Source organism: Triturus cristatus, chromosome 6, assembly GCF_964204655.1.
Source record: "Triturus cristatus chromosome 6, aTriCri1.1, whole genome shotgun sequence".
In the NCBI taxonomy this organism is placed as follows: Eukaryota; Metazoa; Chordata; class Amphibia; order Caudata; family Salamandridae; genus Triturus; species Triturus cristatus.
In genome coordinates, this window is record NC_140589.1 from 190491992 (window position 1) to 190508558 (window position 16567).

The window sequence follows — 16567 nt, forward strand, 5'->3', positions numbered from 1 at the left end:
AAAAAACACACAACAGCACAAAAACAACGGAATACATCGCCACCAAAAACAGAATCCACACAACAAAGCACAAACCTTCTCACACACACACTACCTCCTGAAACCAACTCTTAGAATAAGATTGTAAAAAGTGTTTGCTCCAAGTGCTTCCCTAACTTTCTTTTTTTAAATTGTTTATACTGCAAACTTGATCTGTAGGTATTGGAGCGCATTGCATGAGCACCAGTTACAATACACAGTAAGGCTCAAAAGTAAAGACACAAAACATTACCAGTGAAAATGTTTAGTGATTTGGTCCCTAGATATTAAGGAGTTTTTGTGTAAAGTGCTAAAGGCAATTCTATCATCTGAAGAGCAGAATTCCTTAATGGCTATGTCACAGTAACATAATTATGATGTTATCGACATAACCACATAGCTTTGAATGTAAACGATTATGTAGAAAAGTTTGCTTTTGTGCATAGCAATAACCATTGTGTTGGATGTCCTTTTGTTGTAGCCTCCAGATGTGGTGAGAATCTGCTTTTAGCATCTTCCCCTTTGCAATGGGAAGATGTTATTCAACGCTGGTATGATGAATTCAGGTTTTTTACATACGGAGAAGGGGGGCAGGAAGGAAATGCTGTTGGCCATTTTACGCAGGTATGAAATGACTGTATACCTTCTTCTCAGTTAACGTAGTAGAATATTTGTGCTAACAATACATATTTTTTCAGACTGTTATTTAGTGCAACAATATATCAATGCATATGAGCGGGTATGTGGTGATTGTAAGGCTATCGGACACCAAGTACACAACATATCTGTGAGAATTGGAATGGGTTGGAAATTAAAGAATAAAACACGACATCAATATCTTCGTCATAATGTTCGACAAAGCGAGGAGGCAGTTGGATGCTAAATGAAGAAAGAAACAAAATATTCAAATCCCACATGTCACTCTGGCATTGCTAGGTGTCATTAGGTGAGATGATTCAGCTGAAGTTCCGCATGTTTACTTAGTGACATAAGGTTTTGGCTTAAGAAAAATTCAAAGATGATGTGGAGACAGAGATTGGTTCACAAATTACACTACTGGTGCAAGTATTTCTGATGGTAGTGGAGTGAGCACAGTAACTCAGGAAGCAGTTAAAAGAAATGAACTCACAGTTTCCAATCTTCACACAGCAACTGTTTCCCCATTCATCCACTTAGAAACAGACATTATCAATCTTATCTTTCAACATTTTGTTATGTGCTTTCTCATTAGCTACATATTCTGATTAATTAAGTGCTTCAAACAGGTCTCGGATGTGGTTTTGTTTCAAACAACAACTTAATCAAGTTTCTTCATTTCGAATGTACCATTTTCAAGAAATTGCAACATTTTGTCGTTTACAGTAGCATTGTGCCAATCTTTAGCTCACAGACAATTATCCATACCATTATTCAAAAGCATTTCATGTGAAGCACTTCTAAGTGGAGACAGAGGTTTCCACTCAGACACTGAAATCTTACATTTTGCTAAAATTGCACCAATTGTTATACACTTCACAATATACACACAAACAATTAATCACTATACAATTTCAAACAATATATCAAACACAGTTATGTACAAACAAAAAACAATAAACCTGTGTCTGTGTACCAGGACACAGGATAAAAGTCACTGCAAAAAGGGACCATCACACACAATGAGCTAGGTTTTTGAGCTGCAAGAACCTAACCTGCAATCAGTGAAGTTTACCCTTATGCACAGAGTGAATAACACTATTCCTAATAAGTGCTCATTCACAACTAAACTGTTAAAGTATTTTTTTTGCTTAGCTAATTAAAACCATTTCAACAGTAAAAAAAAAGAGTTCTTCTAAATGTATCATTATTTTTGTCTTATATACAATTAAGAGCAATCATTTGTGCAAAGAAAGCAAAAGGGCCTATTTTTCGGATCAAGAAAACAATTCTGTTTTATATGTAGTTAAAAACAATAATTTCTGCAAAGAGAGCAAAGGTGCATGTTTTCGGATCATAAATGCAGGTCAATAGGATCGGTATAAAAACATCTTGTGGATAAAAAAGAATTTAAATATCAGTGGGGACTCAGGACATGTTCTAACCCTATGTTGAAAAGAAGGCAAGGTTCAAGAGCATTATCCATGCACATAGTCGAAGTAAGAAAAGTAAAATACATTCTTCCAATAAATATTGCCTGACCATAGTTCTTAATGAGTTCATGTAAAAGTTTTCATACCCCCCGGGGTAGGAGCACTGCCAGTTGCAGCGCTGATCAGTTGACTCCTGATCTTCTGCCTTGACCAAAGGATGTATTTCTGCAAAATTGTCTCCTGATGACTGTGTTCAGACAATCCCACAAAGGGGCAGTTTAACAATAACTCCTTTGTTTTTCTTTTTTTTTTTAACATTTATTGTCTTCATTTGTGCAATAAACGTATCTGAAAAGATCAGGGGCCTCACATTCTCTCTGTGCTGATTGTTTTTTTCAGCAGAGGCCTTAGCCACATCAAAGGTGAGTATTGACAACTGAGACCCAGACTGTGTTGCCAGATCAATCGCTCCGAACAACTTGTGTGCCAGGTCAAAAATCTGCATTCCGTTCATAAATCCCTTTTGATCTAGATGGATCAATTGATCTGCCGCTTTCCCCAGTCTACCAACTAAACTCTGAGTGCAAATTTTTTGATCGCTATTTAACAACGAGATAGGCCATTATGACTCACAACATTTTGGGTCTTTCCCTGATTTTAGTAGGACACAATTAGTTGCCTCATCCCATGAATTCGGCAATTCTTGCACTTTTAAGAAAACAGAATTCAATAAATGGGTCAGAAACATGGCCCACTCTTCTTCTTGGGAGATATCATTTGGTAATGCGTCTGGACCAGCTGCTTTCCCTCTTTTTAGTTTCCTTATTGCCTCCCTCACCTCTCCAATTGTTTTTTTCTGAGTTTAGTTCCTCCCTTTGCTCTACTGACAGAGTGGGAATTTCAAGCTTCGCAAGGCACAGATAAATTTGATTCTTTGTTGCAACTGTGTCCTCTGTATATAAATCTTGGAAAAACTTGACAAAGGCATTCTTAATCTCTCTATCAATTGTGGTGGGGATTCGCTGCCCCACCACCAGGATTGCGTGGATCCTATTCTGATTTTTATCTGTTCTAAGTTGCCAAGCTAGCAGTTTCCCGCATCCCTCTCCATACTCATATCTTGCGAGTTACACGCCTCCAATTTCTTTCTGACAATTGTCTCCAAGATATTAGCCAGCTCTTCCTTTTTCTCTTTCATTTCTGCATCAATCTTGGCTACATCCTGAAGGCTGTGCCTTTGTTCTACCATGCTCTCCAGCTGTTGGGATCTGCTTTCTAGTGAATTTATTTTATTCCTTAGAATTCTGTTCTTGAAACCTGCTAAGCTTATCAGCTTCCCCTATTAACTGCCTCATATGCATCCCATATAACTTGAATAGAAGTGCCTTCTTCATTTATATCAAATTAATCCTTAGTTGCCTCTTTAAGATTTGTCACTACCTGTTGGTCGAGAAGCAGCGTTCGATCTAGTGTCCACCTTGAAGAGACAACTACCTTGTTTCTCATTAATTCCAATTGAACCACTGAGTGATTCAACAGATAAGCTGTAGATGCTCTACTTTCTTAACCTTTTTTGCTTTCCCCAACCTCTACTAAAAAATTGTCTATCCTAGAGGCATGCCCATGTTTCTTGTTTCTGAATGTGAACTTATACTCCCTTTCTCCTTTTACTTTCCAGAAATACAACAGCCCAAAATCTTCCATACAGGGTTTTAACCCCATCCTCATTTTGGATAGAATAGATTATATAGATGCTTTCCTACTAGGCCATCTATTTTCCTTTGGGTCTAGTAGCAAGTTAACATCCCCTCCCAAGATTATAGGGGCTGTAAAGTCCAATAGTTGGCTATGCAAGGACTTGCAAGGGGTTAGGATCATCTACACCAGGGCCATAGTATCCAGCAATCACAAATACTTTCCCTCAGATTTTTACTTTTACCACGATCCATCTACCCATGAAGTCCATATGCACTTCCTTCACTATTGCTTTAACTGATTTCTTACACAATATGGCTACCCCTTCGCACAGCAAGCCTGATTAGTGCAGTCTTAATTGTCTACCCATCTTTGTTTTTTCATTATTACCCTCCATTCTGCCTTTAATAGATGCATCTCCTGTAGAATGATAACTTCACTATTGGCCAATCTTAAATACTACAATATCCTCTGCCTTCTACTTCTGACCCTGAGGCCATTCACATTCCAGGATAAAATGTTAACCGACATTCATCCAGTTATGTTGAAACTCGCCATCCCCTAATCCTTCCCTCGCCTGAATTTCACTTTTTACCACAAACTTGGACAATTCTATGTTTTTTGTTTATTTTCCCTATATGCTCCCACACCCTTTGTGCATATACCAAAAAACTAAGTGAAGCCCCCCCACACCACCTGCAGAACCCTCCCTTCCTTCTTTGGGTGAACCATGTTCGCGCTTTCGAAATCCGTTTTGCTCCAACCTTAAATTGTTACTAATTCTGTTTTAATTTGATCTACTTTATTAATACCTCCACCTCTTTAGGCTCTCTTATGCTATGCATATGGTTTTTCCACATGATCTTAAAGTAAGCAGGAAAGAGTATCTGTGCTGTTGCCCCCAAGGACTTTACCTCCTGAATATGATGCCCTATTTCCCATTGTCTATTCTGTGAAGCTCTTGAGATATCCAAACAAATTCGGAACAATCAGTCTCCCTTATTATATATGCCAACTTTCAGTCCCTCGTTCAAGATCCTCTCCTTTAAAGTATAACTTTTAAAGTTAATCAGAATTATTCGTGAATTTTTCCTCATTCCTGCTTTCCTGAATGGGTCACGATGTATGCTCTGTATGTCCTCCTCTAGAAGTGCTGGGTCCTGCCCAGGGATAAACTCGTTCAGGAGAGCCACCACAAAGCTCTTGATGTTTCCCTCTTCTTTCCCTCCTGGGATTTTCAATATTCTTAGATTATTTCTTCTCTCATTGTTCTCCAATATTGCAATTTTATCCCTAAGGACTTTTTCACTTGTCTTCACCGCCTAAATTTCTACATGATTTTGTCCTACTTCTCTGCCCAGATCCTCCAGTGAGGCTTCCACTACCGTGACTCGATTCATCAACGTATTGATTTTTTCCTCTAAGGCATCACATGTCCCCTGAATTTCCCCTGGCTTCTTTCTGAGGTTGCAAAATTCTGTATCATCTCGGAGATTAAGGATTCTAATAATTTCTCCACCCCTGTGCGTTCAGCTTGACCCATGGCGCTATGCATCTCATTTTGTGCACTACCCTGTGCGCTGCCATGGGGATCCCCTTGCGTTTGCTCGCCCTGAGACATGGAGGGTGATCATACCTCTGATTCTTCTGTGTTTAGGATTTGAAACCTATCACTGATTTCAACTCATCCCCATAGCACAGGTTTTCCCCCTTCATCAGACTTTCCCATGTCTTTTTAGTTATGTTGCTTATGGAGGTGCCTGGATAGGGCTGTTTGGCCTGAATTTAAAAAAGGAGATTAGTGAGGGAGGGATTTTTATTTTAATTCCTGTGTCCCTTCCTGTGGACAAAATAGTTCTTACTCTGAACAGGATGCACCAATCCTGGACTTGGTTGAGGAGCTGGGGTGCTAGAAGCTCCTACATTCCTATTCCTCAAACAATAACTTTTCCCCCACCTTAGTGTTGTTTCCTGAAGTCTTGTATCCAGGAATACATGTTTTTTACCCTTTGGAGGATGTAAACTTACTCCTTCTGTTTCTGGGGCTACAGGAGCAGGTGGGTTCTTTTTTCCAGCACCCTGAACACTTACCGGAATCGTGCGCAGTCCCACCTGACACCTCTGCCTCTCTTGGACCTTGCTTGCTCCTCTACCCCACTGCGAGCAGGTATCCAGCCTACTCGCTGTCCTTGGGAAGGAGATCCGAGCAGTGGCCCTCCGGCTCTACCAGACTCCCACCGCGGCTTCCACATACACTGTTCCAGATGAGCCCCATCGAGCTGCTGAGCCCTTCCCGTGCTGCCGCAATGCCGCTTTTTCCAACATGCGACCCAAGTGAACAGAGACTGAACTAGTGTACAAAATCTGGATAAGGTTTGTTTTTACATTCCCAAATGCTTGATATGCTTTTCGCAGAGGCTTCTTGTAAGTCTTAGCTCCGTTCCATCTCTAAATTGGTTAGAGCCTTAGGGAGCTCCTGACCGGACTTCCTAGCTGGCTGCCATGTTCTCCGATCCTCAACTATAACTCCTTTGTGACAGAGCATGAACAAGAAGCTGTTTCCCCAACCTCTCCTGGTCTTCCGACATGTCCTCATGATATATTTCTGTCAATTGTTCTCTTTCGACTATATTCACATATCTCACAAGGCGGCAGTTTAACTGTAGATCCTCTTTGTCAAAGCATGCCTTCAAGTTCAAATACCTTTATGAAAAAAAAAAAAAGTGGGCATTGGATTCTCTGCATTTACTCAATAGTACTTTGCATATGCATGTTAGGTGAGGGATATCTTCTCTCTCTGCACTGACTGCAACAAGGCTTAGCTGAAGTGCATTTCCATGGTGGAAGATAGAGCAGCGAGGGAAGAATATGAAGACAAAAATGCAGATACTTCTCCTTAGTGACTTTAGTAAACCCTGTGCTTAAATAGGGCTGAGGTGGTGCCTTGGACAAATGTGTGCACTAACTGTCAGTGATGCTTTGCCCTCTAGCAAGGAGATGAATTTGATGGTCTTGTTGACCCACCGCCTGAAGCTTTCATGTGTTCCTGACACCCCACACAGTCCCTGTAGGCCCAATTGTGGAGATAGGCAAACTAGGCTGTTAAGGATTTCATAACGTCAACTTATTCTTAAACCTTCGTGCGTTACCTGAAATCGTCCACAGATTCTTTTATTTAATTTGAGTTCACCTAAATCTAGATATCTTTAACTAAAATACACACTGTCAATACAAATAAAACATGAACAATATTTATTAATACACCATCATCAACAGACCATATTTTACCACATATTGAGCATTACACAGTACCTAAAGCACAACACTGATGCAATCACCAAAACATCACACAGCACAAATATTCACCAAATTAAACTTCTTAACAAGCGCTTTGACTCACAAAGGTAAACTTACACTTTTGTGTAAGTTTAGTAATTTTTGGTATTCACAAAAGTAAGCTTAGACCAAAAGTCTAACTTTACTACTTTTCAGTATTCACAAAAGTAAACTTAGATCATTTAGAATTGCTCTTTTTGGTTTTGGTCTTTGTGAATCGGGCCCAATATCCATAGGTATAGGTTAAGGTGTACAAGCAGTACTCCAACAATCTCCATGATTCTCTGACTCCTTGACATCAAATATGTCCACTAATTATTTAATTAGCTCCTTCCGTGTACAGGCCACCTAAAATGTTGATGCTTTAATTAGCAAATCATAGGTTCATTAGGTGGGAATGGGACTATCTGAGCCTCTCATAGACTTAGTCCAAATCGAATATCAAACCTGCACATGACATTGCAAAAATAGTACTATTCCAGAAACCATAAAGAATTAGGTAATAAATCAAAAGAATTAGCATTATAATGAATATATAAATGAATCACCAAAATAGATTTTTCTCTCGCCCAAACGATCACTGCTCACTGCTTTACAGCTAAAAGTAAAATGAGGAAAAAGTTGGCTGTTTCCCAAAAGGCATTTCTTTTATAATGCGTTGAGACAAAATGCATATTAATTTTCATAAAATGTTTGGATTATAAATATGTCATTCATGACAACCAATACATCTATCAGCTGGTACAAAAGCACTAGAAGCTCCTCCTTCCTAAAACATGTTATCAGTTAAAGCTGTACATATTTATTTAAGGAGATGAAGTCACACATTACAAAACTCAGGAATACAATAGCCTGTTCAACTACCAGTAGAGCCATGACCACGTGACCATGAACTTGTAGCAGAAACACATCCTTCCCTCCACAGAGGCGAACAAAATGTTATATATTTGTATTGTGACAAACCACGGTTGAGTCTGTATTTTTATTGATTTTCTGAAAGAGAGAAAGACACATGCACGAGGAATGCTCATACACTTAAAATAAACATGCACTTTACTGAAACATTTCATGAATGGTTGTCAACGTGGCCTGGTGGTACCTGGCTATGCAAACTGAAACATGCCGAAATGAATCATTATTTTCTAGTAAATTAAATCTTCCATCTCATATTCCAGGTGAAGGCAAGGATAGGGGATCTTAAAAATTTGAATATATACCTAAGTATCTTTCATGCCCTAATGCACAGACACAGGTCTCTCCCCTAATAGGTCAAAGAAGGTTTGAGGATACTGCTTGAAAAGGACTCCCGATTGTCCTGATCCCTATGGGACAGCGCGGTTTAATCCACAGATCACAGAACTGGAAAGCTTCAAATGCACATGCTGAGAATGATTGTCTAAGAGGAGGTGCACTAGATTTGAGGCCCCTAGTACAGTGGCCACACAATCATTTATGACATCATGGCCCACCATGGTAAAAACTGAAGAAGGGCACTTGCAGGGCTGTCAGGCACTTGCCAATAAAACAGTCTGAACTAAGTTGACATGTCAAAAAAGCAGGAAATATGGCCCCTACACCAGGCCTACATTAAGTGCACTTCTTTGTGCACTTCTTTGTGCGTGGGTAAAGGGTTTCATTGACCATTGACACTTCCCCGGGGCCTGCAACTGTGGGTTGTACCTGCACAGAGTGACAGGCCTGACCCCGTTTACCACAGTCAATATCTCACAACTAATTTCTGTTTCCTAGAGTATTGCATCCAGCTTTTTCAGAGCTTTTTCTGAGATTTGAAGATCAGTCGAGCCACAATGTGCACCATTAGAAAGCCCATGACAGAATGCTGCATGAGAACTTTGCTCTGTAATGGAGTGCAAAGCATCTCTGAGCACGTTCGTAAGTAAATCTGGGCTGCAGGCTTCTATATTTCTGCACATCACCAGCAGCCATGGTGTAATTTGGGGGATTCTTTCTACTCCTCTGCAGTTCCCCACACTACACATCATCATGTATCATGGGTACAATATATTTGTTCTTTCATGTCATCGTTAGTTTTTAGAAGCAAACAGTTTGCACCAGGGACATCAGAGAGTTGTCCACACTGAGATCTCAAAAAGCTATTCTTTCATAAAATGTACTAATTTGTGCTGCAAATCGGGGGACAGAGCTTCATATTATGCAAGCAAACTCCTGCAGAGTACCTAGTTATTGGCCTTCCTGTATTCATCTTGTTTCCTTCTTTTCCTATGCACTCCTGGGGTCTTTTCTCCGAAGCGTCAGCTGACACGGATAATACACAAGCCTTCCACATGCCAGTGCATACCTTGATGAGCTTCTTTTCACAAATACTGCAAACCATGGAACATCACAAGCTTTTTGTCTGCAATTGCTAACCTTGCCTAATTTTATCTCATAAGTTACAAAACAGAAATTTTACTTGTCTACAAAATGCATATGAAAGTTCTGATTTTGAAAAAAAGCTCAACTCATTTTGAACTTTGCTGACTTTGGGCCCGATTCACAGAATTAACTTAAGACAAAATCCTAAACTTACTACTTTTGGTATTCACAGAATTCACTTACTACTTTTGGTATTCACAGAATGCACTTACTACTTTTGGTATTCACAGAATGGATTTACGACTACTAACTTTACGTCCGCACTCGGGCCGGAAATTCCGGCCCGGAGGCGGAGCTTCCGGCGCAGAGGCGGAGCTTCCGGCCCGGAGGCGGAGCTTCCGGCCCAGAGGCGGGGCTTCAGGGCCAGTGGCGGAGCTTCCGGCCCGGAGGTGGGGATTCCGGCCAGTGGCGGAGATTTAGCCGTGGCCAAAATCTCCACCTCGGGGCCGGAAGCTCTGCCTCCGGCCTGGAAGCTCCGCCTCCGGGCCAGAAGCCCCACCTCCGGGCCTGAAGCCCCGCCTCCGGCCCAGGAGCTCCGGCCCGAGTGCGGACGTAAAGTTAGTAGTCGTAAATCCATTCTGTGAATACCAAAAGTAGTAAGTGCATTCTGTGAATACCAAAAGCAGTAAGTGCATTCTGTGAATACCAAAATGGTAGTAAGTTTAGGATTTTGTCTTAAGTTAGTTCTGTGAATCGGGCCCATTGTGTATTTTCCATAGTTCTTGTGAGAAGTTCCTGAAAACGTGTTTGCATACTCCTAATGTAATAGTGTGTGTGGGAATGCAGTTTGCTGTGTATGAACCTTTCGTTTACAGATGAACTACTATATTTAAAGCCAAAATACTACATTGTAACTATACACAAAATCTTGTATTGTCAGTACTGTTTTAATTAGAGGTCTTTGAAAAACGTTCAACGTTTTGATTTCTGTTCATGGATAAATTATAATAATAAAAAAAAAAATGAAAAACGTTCACAAATTGGTTAATTATCTCTATAGATTGTTGCTGCAAAATCTGCACATCTTGGATGTGCAATGGCCTCATGTGATGGAACTTTTAATTATGTTTGCCATTACTGCCCTGGGTAAGTAATTCTCCCTTTACATTTATTTCGTTGTTTTACTTTTTTTATATAAATATGGGTATATATTATTATTTTAAGTTAGCGTTGAAAAATATTAATATGATACTATGTTGATTTGGTTCATTCAATTGCTATCAATCCACCCTTGTGTGCAGCTGAACGTCCTAAATTGCTACCTCTGCTGCTCCTATACCGAAACTGTGCTCATGCCTGCCCAACTAGCCTTCTCCACCTGTGCTGTGTTGCGCTTCGTTTGATTTTCCTACTCTATAATACTTTGAATGCGATTGGTTCTACAGCTGGGGCTACTAAATTAAGTAGGGAAATTGTGTGGGATATTGACACAAGCTTTTTTTTTGGTTTTATTCTCTGCATTACTTCTCAAGTCAGCAATGATTATTTGGTGAGCTGACCCTCAAGGGGCTTGCTTTTTTTGGCAGTTTGAGCTTAGTGGTCACTTGCTAGGCCCCACACTTTCACACTGTTGGCCTGCATCGCCATCACTGAGCTCTCCTTGTCCAGGAGCTGGGGCAGGTTAAGTTGAGCATGTAGTAGTTCTGTGGAAATGCATCCTACCCATATGTGCTTTTGTGCAGCTGGCCTAGAGAACTGGGTGTAGTCTCTGAACCTCTTTAAAGTGAGTGGAGACTGTCAGCACAGTGTGGAGTAATCAAACTGTGTACCCATTTCCAGCTGCCAGGAAGATTGGATATATGACGTGCATGGAAAATCAACTGCTCAACTCAATTCACAAAAGCTGCAATACATCAACAGAAAAATCTGCATAGTGTGTTATTTTAGGTCGGAGCAATAGTTGATTTACCTGCTCCTTTGTGAAGGATTATTATAAAGAAATATGCATCAGATCTTTAGTTTGTCTTTTCTGTTGTCTCTTTTTTGTCAACCAGCTCATTTGACACAATTGGGTTGTAAAAAATCCTAGACCTTTGTTAGATATTCTTTATTTGTTCCATCTGGAAAGACCAGCTGTTTGCCCAAGACTTTATTTCATTTGCTTAAGTATTGATTCAAACATTTCATACATCAAGAAGAGGCATTTTAAAAGCCATGGGATTCAGCTAAATCAAAGTAATATATTTGAAGGGCAAGAAGAAGTCAAATATTTCTGTAGATGAGATGAACATGGAGGAGAACCAGAACCAGCCTTAGAGGTCAAGAGATGAACCCTGTGGGCAAGCAGGACATGGGAGGATAACAGAATCATCACCTTTGATAGTTTCCTTTAAAAAAACAACTTTAAGGAAACCCCTCAAGTCACAAAGTAGTAAGAAGGATAAAGTGCCCATTGCATATTTTGACTCCCAGGACCTCTCTCCCTCACAGTTAGCAGCAGACTTGGTGGAAGATTCATTGGAACCACATCTGTCTTCTTCTCCGCATTTGCCCATAATCAATATACATGACAAATGTTTGATAGGTGACCCTTCAGCATCCTGCCTTGGGGAAAGAACTAGCCACAAGAGAAGTCGAACTTCAAATGGCAGGTGGTTGGGGCTAGCAATTTGCTAACTGACGCAAACAAATCAAAAAATGGAAACTCATCAATGATCTCATCTATGGACACCTCGGCCACATCATCTTCTTACATGTTGGATATTTGGCTTTTAACACAGAAGAACTGCTATAGCTATAGATTTCTCTTAGCTCAGGCCTTAAATAACAATGCTTTGAAGTTTCTGTTAGGATATTTAAACTGTATAACTTTAGAGTTAACAGAAATTAGAACATTGGAATGTTGGGAGCTCCATTGTAGACAATGGAGTTCTCCCTGCTTCTACGGACGGTAAAGGCCCGCAGAGCAACATTCCAATGTCTTACAAAGGCCTCTCTGTGCTTGAGGGTATTTGAATCCCCTCGAGCTTCGAGAGGCCTTTGTTTTATTTGTTAGAACATTCTGCCCTCTAGTGGCAGAATGTTCTAATAGCCTTATAGCCCTTCGTACCAGGGCTATACCGGCTATTAAATCCCTTTACCTTATTAAAGTCCCTCGCCTTCGGCTTGGGCCTTTAACGTGGTAGCGGGCCTTTAATAGCCGCTATAGCCTGCTACGGTTGGCTATAAGGCTATATTAATACTCGTATGGCTTCTTTAGTGAGACGCATAGAGGTAATTTCCCCTACGATGAGAGAGAATGTAGACCAACCAGTAGCTTTAAGCAGATCACAAGATCCTTCGATTTTTGTCATTAGGTGATGCTGATTAAAAGGTGAGCAGATAATATGCATTGTAAACTCAGCCTACAGATTTATGAAAATAAACAAGAAACACTCAAAATGAAGCCCCATTACTAAAGCCACCCAGAAATAGGTAGGTAAGTTCAACTGAGAAAAATGAGAAATTTAAAAATAAAAAGCAAAAAACAGGCCTTGCTTTTGAATACATCTCTGAGAAAGGTACCTACGTGAGAAAGGAGCTGTCAAGTATGAAGTAAGTATGATACCAAGATTTAAAAAAGATATCCTCAAATATATATTCCAGTTGATAAGACAGAAATCTTTTCAGCAGGAGAGCACTTCTATGGCCGACTCCAGGAGGAGGAAGGTGGAGAGATACCTAAAATGATCACATAATAACTTAATAAGCCCAATTGATGTGGGTGTCAAAGTATAGTCTAAAATTTTGCTTACTGATTTTAAAATTTGGAATGTACAAGAGAAACTAAATTCTGAGAAGGAAGGGGATTGCAAAGAAGAGCACTGAACAACTGTCCCTAATTTTAACTGGTGGTCTTTGGCTCGGTGGTCAACAGAAGTAAGAGGAAATGTATTCTGCTTTTTCATCACCTTCTGAGCTGCTTTTGACTGTGTGTGTCATGAGCTATGGGAGACATTAAGAGAAAGTTACATTCCTGAGACATTATTACTAATCTACCAAAGCGGGTGGAGCCAAGCTGTTTGAATTTCAAAGTAACTTGCAGGTAAGCAGTGTTTAAGAATCTCTAGATAAAAGAAAAAGGAAGATAGCAATGAGCAAGCATCATTGAGGGGGGCGTGGCTTAAGACGCGATGCGGACGGACGTGCCCGGGTAGAGCTCCCGACTGAGCTCCCCTACCCCGGGTCGATTCTCCGACGCAAACCATCCTACACGGCCCGAAACTGCTGGCGGACCTGTCTTGAGCCCCGGTGCACGTTCCGGCTGCCTCCGGTGAAGATCGGCGGTAAGACTCCGCACCGACCCCAGACGCGAGGTTGGGGCCGACTTGGCAGCGGCGCCGCTGGAGACCCCGGCGACGCAAGTCCGCGGCTTCCGGCGGCCTACTAGGCCCTGAGCTGCGGCCTCCAGGGAGAAAATTGTGGCAATACGCAGAAGCCCGCGACCCTAACGGAGCGGCCCCCTACAAGGCTGGGGCTGGACTCGGAGCGATCTGGGAACCCCCCCCCCCCCCGGAGATACGATCGGGGGCGGTAGCACGCCGAAGGCGGCCCTGGGGAACCACGTGGGAGGAGAATCGGACGCCTGGCCTGCATGAGAGTTACCTGCCTGGGGTCCCGAGGGCGGCGGAGCAGCGCCTGGGTGAAGACAGTGCCTATCCGCTACCACACTGCCGATGATGTCTTCCAGACGCCTCTAGGGCTGACTCGCTTCCTGAAGGAGAGAACTACTCCCGCGGACATTGGAACCTGGGGGCGCATGAAGGGAAACTGTGACTCCCCCCCGCTCCGAAACGGCTTACCATGAGCTAAGGCTAGTCCCCCCCCTTCCTGGAGAACACTGTGACCTGGGGACGGACTTAAACCGGCCAGGGGCAACACCACTGATGGATATGGCTACCATTATCACCGCTACCCGCCGGCGCCATGGGATCTGACGACGTGACTGGCTGAACCCCATAGGCCTTTGTAGCGCAGAACCTGCGCCTCCAGACACCAAATCCACATCCACAGAGAGGGCAAGAGACGCTGATGTGCCTGCACAGCCTGGCGGGGAACACCTGGCGTCCGCCCAACCGACATCAAGCCCCTCACTACCTGGCACCTCTGGAGCCACGACGACCAGGGCACACTACATGAGACCCGGTGGCCCACAGCTGCAGAACCTAGAAACGCACTGGGATACATGTGTGGGACACCCCTCTCCCTGGAGGCGACCTACGGCCCACAACGACAGCCTCGACGTCACAGGGGTGATTCACCACGCGGGACGGACCCCCACCCTCCCCGCGGCAGGAGGGAATACCTCGCAAGCACCGCCAGCCCCATGTCTGGAGGGGTGAGAACACGCATCGGATCAGGGAACACGTCAACAAAAGGAAAGCAAGCGAAAGCGACACCCAAGATGGATGCCGAACAAGTGGCGTCAAAGCTGGACAGCGTCCTAGCAGCCATGGAAAGGATGGAAAAATCCCTCCAGCAGACACGCACCTCCCTGGAGACCAGAATAGATGGCGTGGCAATAGACCTAACCCACCTCAGGGCCGACCACAAGAAGCTACAAGATCGCACCAAGGCGCTGGAAGACATAATGGCAGCTGTTGAACCAAAGGCGACGCAGACAGACAAACAAGTACAAGACCTCCTAACCAGAGTGGAATTTTTGGAAGACCGAGCCGAGGACGCGGAGGGACGGGCGCGAAGAAACAACATCCGCCTAGTGGGCATTCCGGAGAAATGGGAAGGGATGGATCCGGCTCGCCGTGTGGAGGACTGGCTAAGAGAACTGCTGCCAGAAGACGTGCTCTCCCCCTACTTCGTGGTGGAGAGAGCCCACCGAGTGCCCACGAGACCGCTCCCCCCTGGCTCTAACCCCAGACCGTTTGTCCTTCGTGTCCTCAACTACAGGGATCGCGATGCCATACTACGCGAAGCCAGGAAACTAGGGGAAGTCAACATAGACAATGCCCAGGTGATGTTCTTTCCGGACTATACTGTGCAAGTACAGAGACAGAGGCTCTCCTTCCTGGCAGTGAAAAGACGACTGCGCAATGCAGGCCTCAAGTACTCACTACTTTTCCCTGCCAAACTGAGAGTGGTAGCACGAGACAAGACACACTTCTTTACGAGCCCTGAGGAAGCGGAGGCCTGGCTAGATGGAGGAATGCCCGAGGCGCCGAGAAGAGCGCTGGGAACTACCACCACAGAGCGGACCCGAGGACCAAGAAGACGACGCCGCTGCAAGTCGCCCACGCCTCCACTGGCCAGAGATGCGACGATTCACTCCCCATCGGTGGACCTAATTCAGCACGAACAGCGAGATGCCCTACGCAAAGTAGCAGAAATCAGTAATTCCCCGACGCAATCACTTCATCCGGGCGCTAGCCCTGCCGTGTCCTTGACGGATGATGAGGCGATCTATGGTATCCCGGATACCCAGCGCTCTGGGGACCCCCCGGACGTCATGCCGCAAACAGTGGATCTCTTTGGCTGACTAGAACCAGGCTGCGACCCGCCCCCTGAGGCACGGTACAGGCCTACCTATGCTCCTGGCTAGTTACCTCACCCCCATTGGGAGAATCATGGGTCTACCTGCGTCCAGACCATCTCCGCTCCAAGAACTCGAGGAAGGAGCCGGACACTGTGAGTACATTTTCTGTTTGTAGACACGAGACTCAGTCACCCACAGCACAGTCACGAACACCTGACCTATGATGATACCCCAACGATCTGATGTCACAAGAGACGCTCTGAGAGGAGTATGTCTCCCTGAGACCCTTGCCCATGCCTGGTTGACACCGGGGTAAGCCACTGACGTGGCACTGAGCACCAGGCACTGAGCATCCGCCAGACAGCAGCGGCCTCCACACCTCACCCGGGAGGGACGCCGAGCTCTCAAAAGACTACACCGTTGTGTTTACTGTTAAAATATAAACCACAAGATACCCCCTAAGACTGTATAGTTTACGAGCTCACTCGAGCGTTTGGACGGCGACGTGTTGTACAGCCGACCTTTTGGCATTTTTGACTTTGTTGCCATGTTGAGGCTATATGTTTTCCCTTTCTTCCCTATC

At 43.6% G+C, this 16567-nt stretch overlaps 1 protein-coding gene across 1 annotated transcript in view; it reads left to right on the forward strand.

Annotated features, from left to right (window-relative positions):
* Positions 1 to 16567, forward strand: part of LOC146816615 (cysteine-rich venom protein-like) — a 176245-nt gene that overhangs the window by 109929 nt on the left and 49749 nt on the right. The window contains exons 5-6 of the mRNA XM_085609145.1: positions 500 to 642; positions 10516 to 10601. Coding sequence (XP_085465271.1) covers positions 500 to 642; positions 10516 to 10601 — 229 coding nt within the window. The remainder of the gene's footprint in view (positions 1 to 499; positions 643 to 10515; positions 10602 to 16567) is intronic.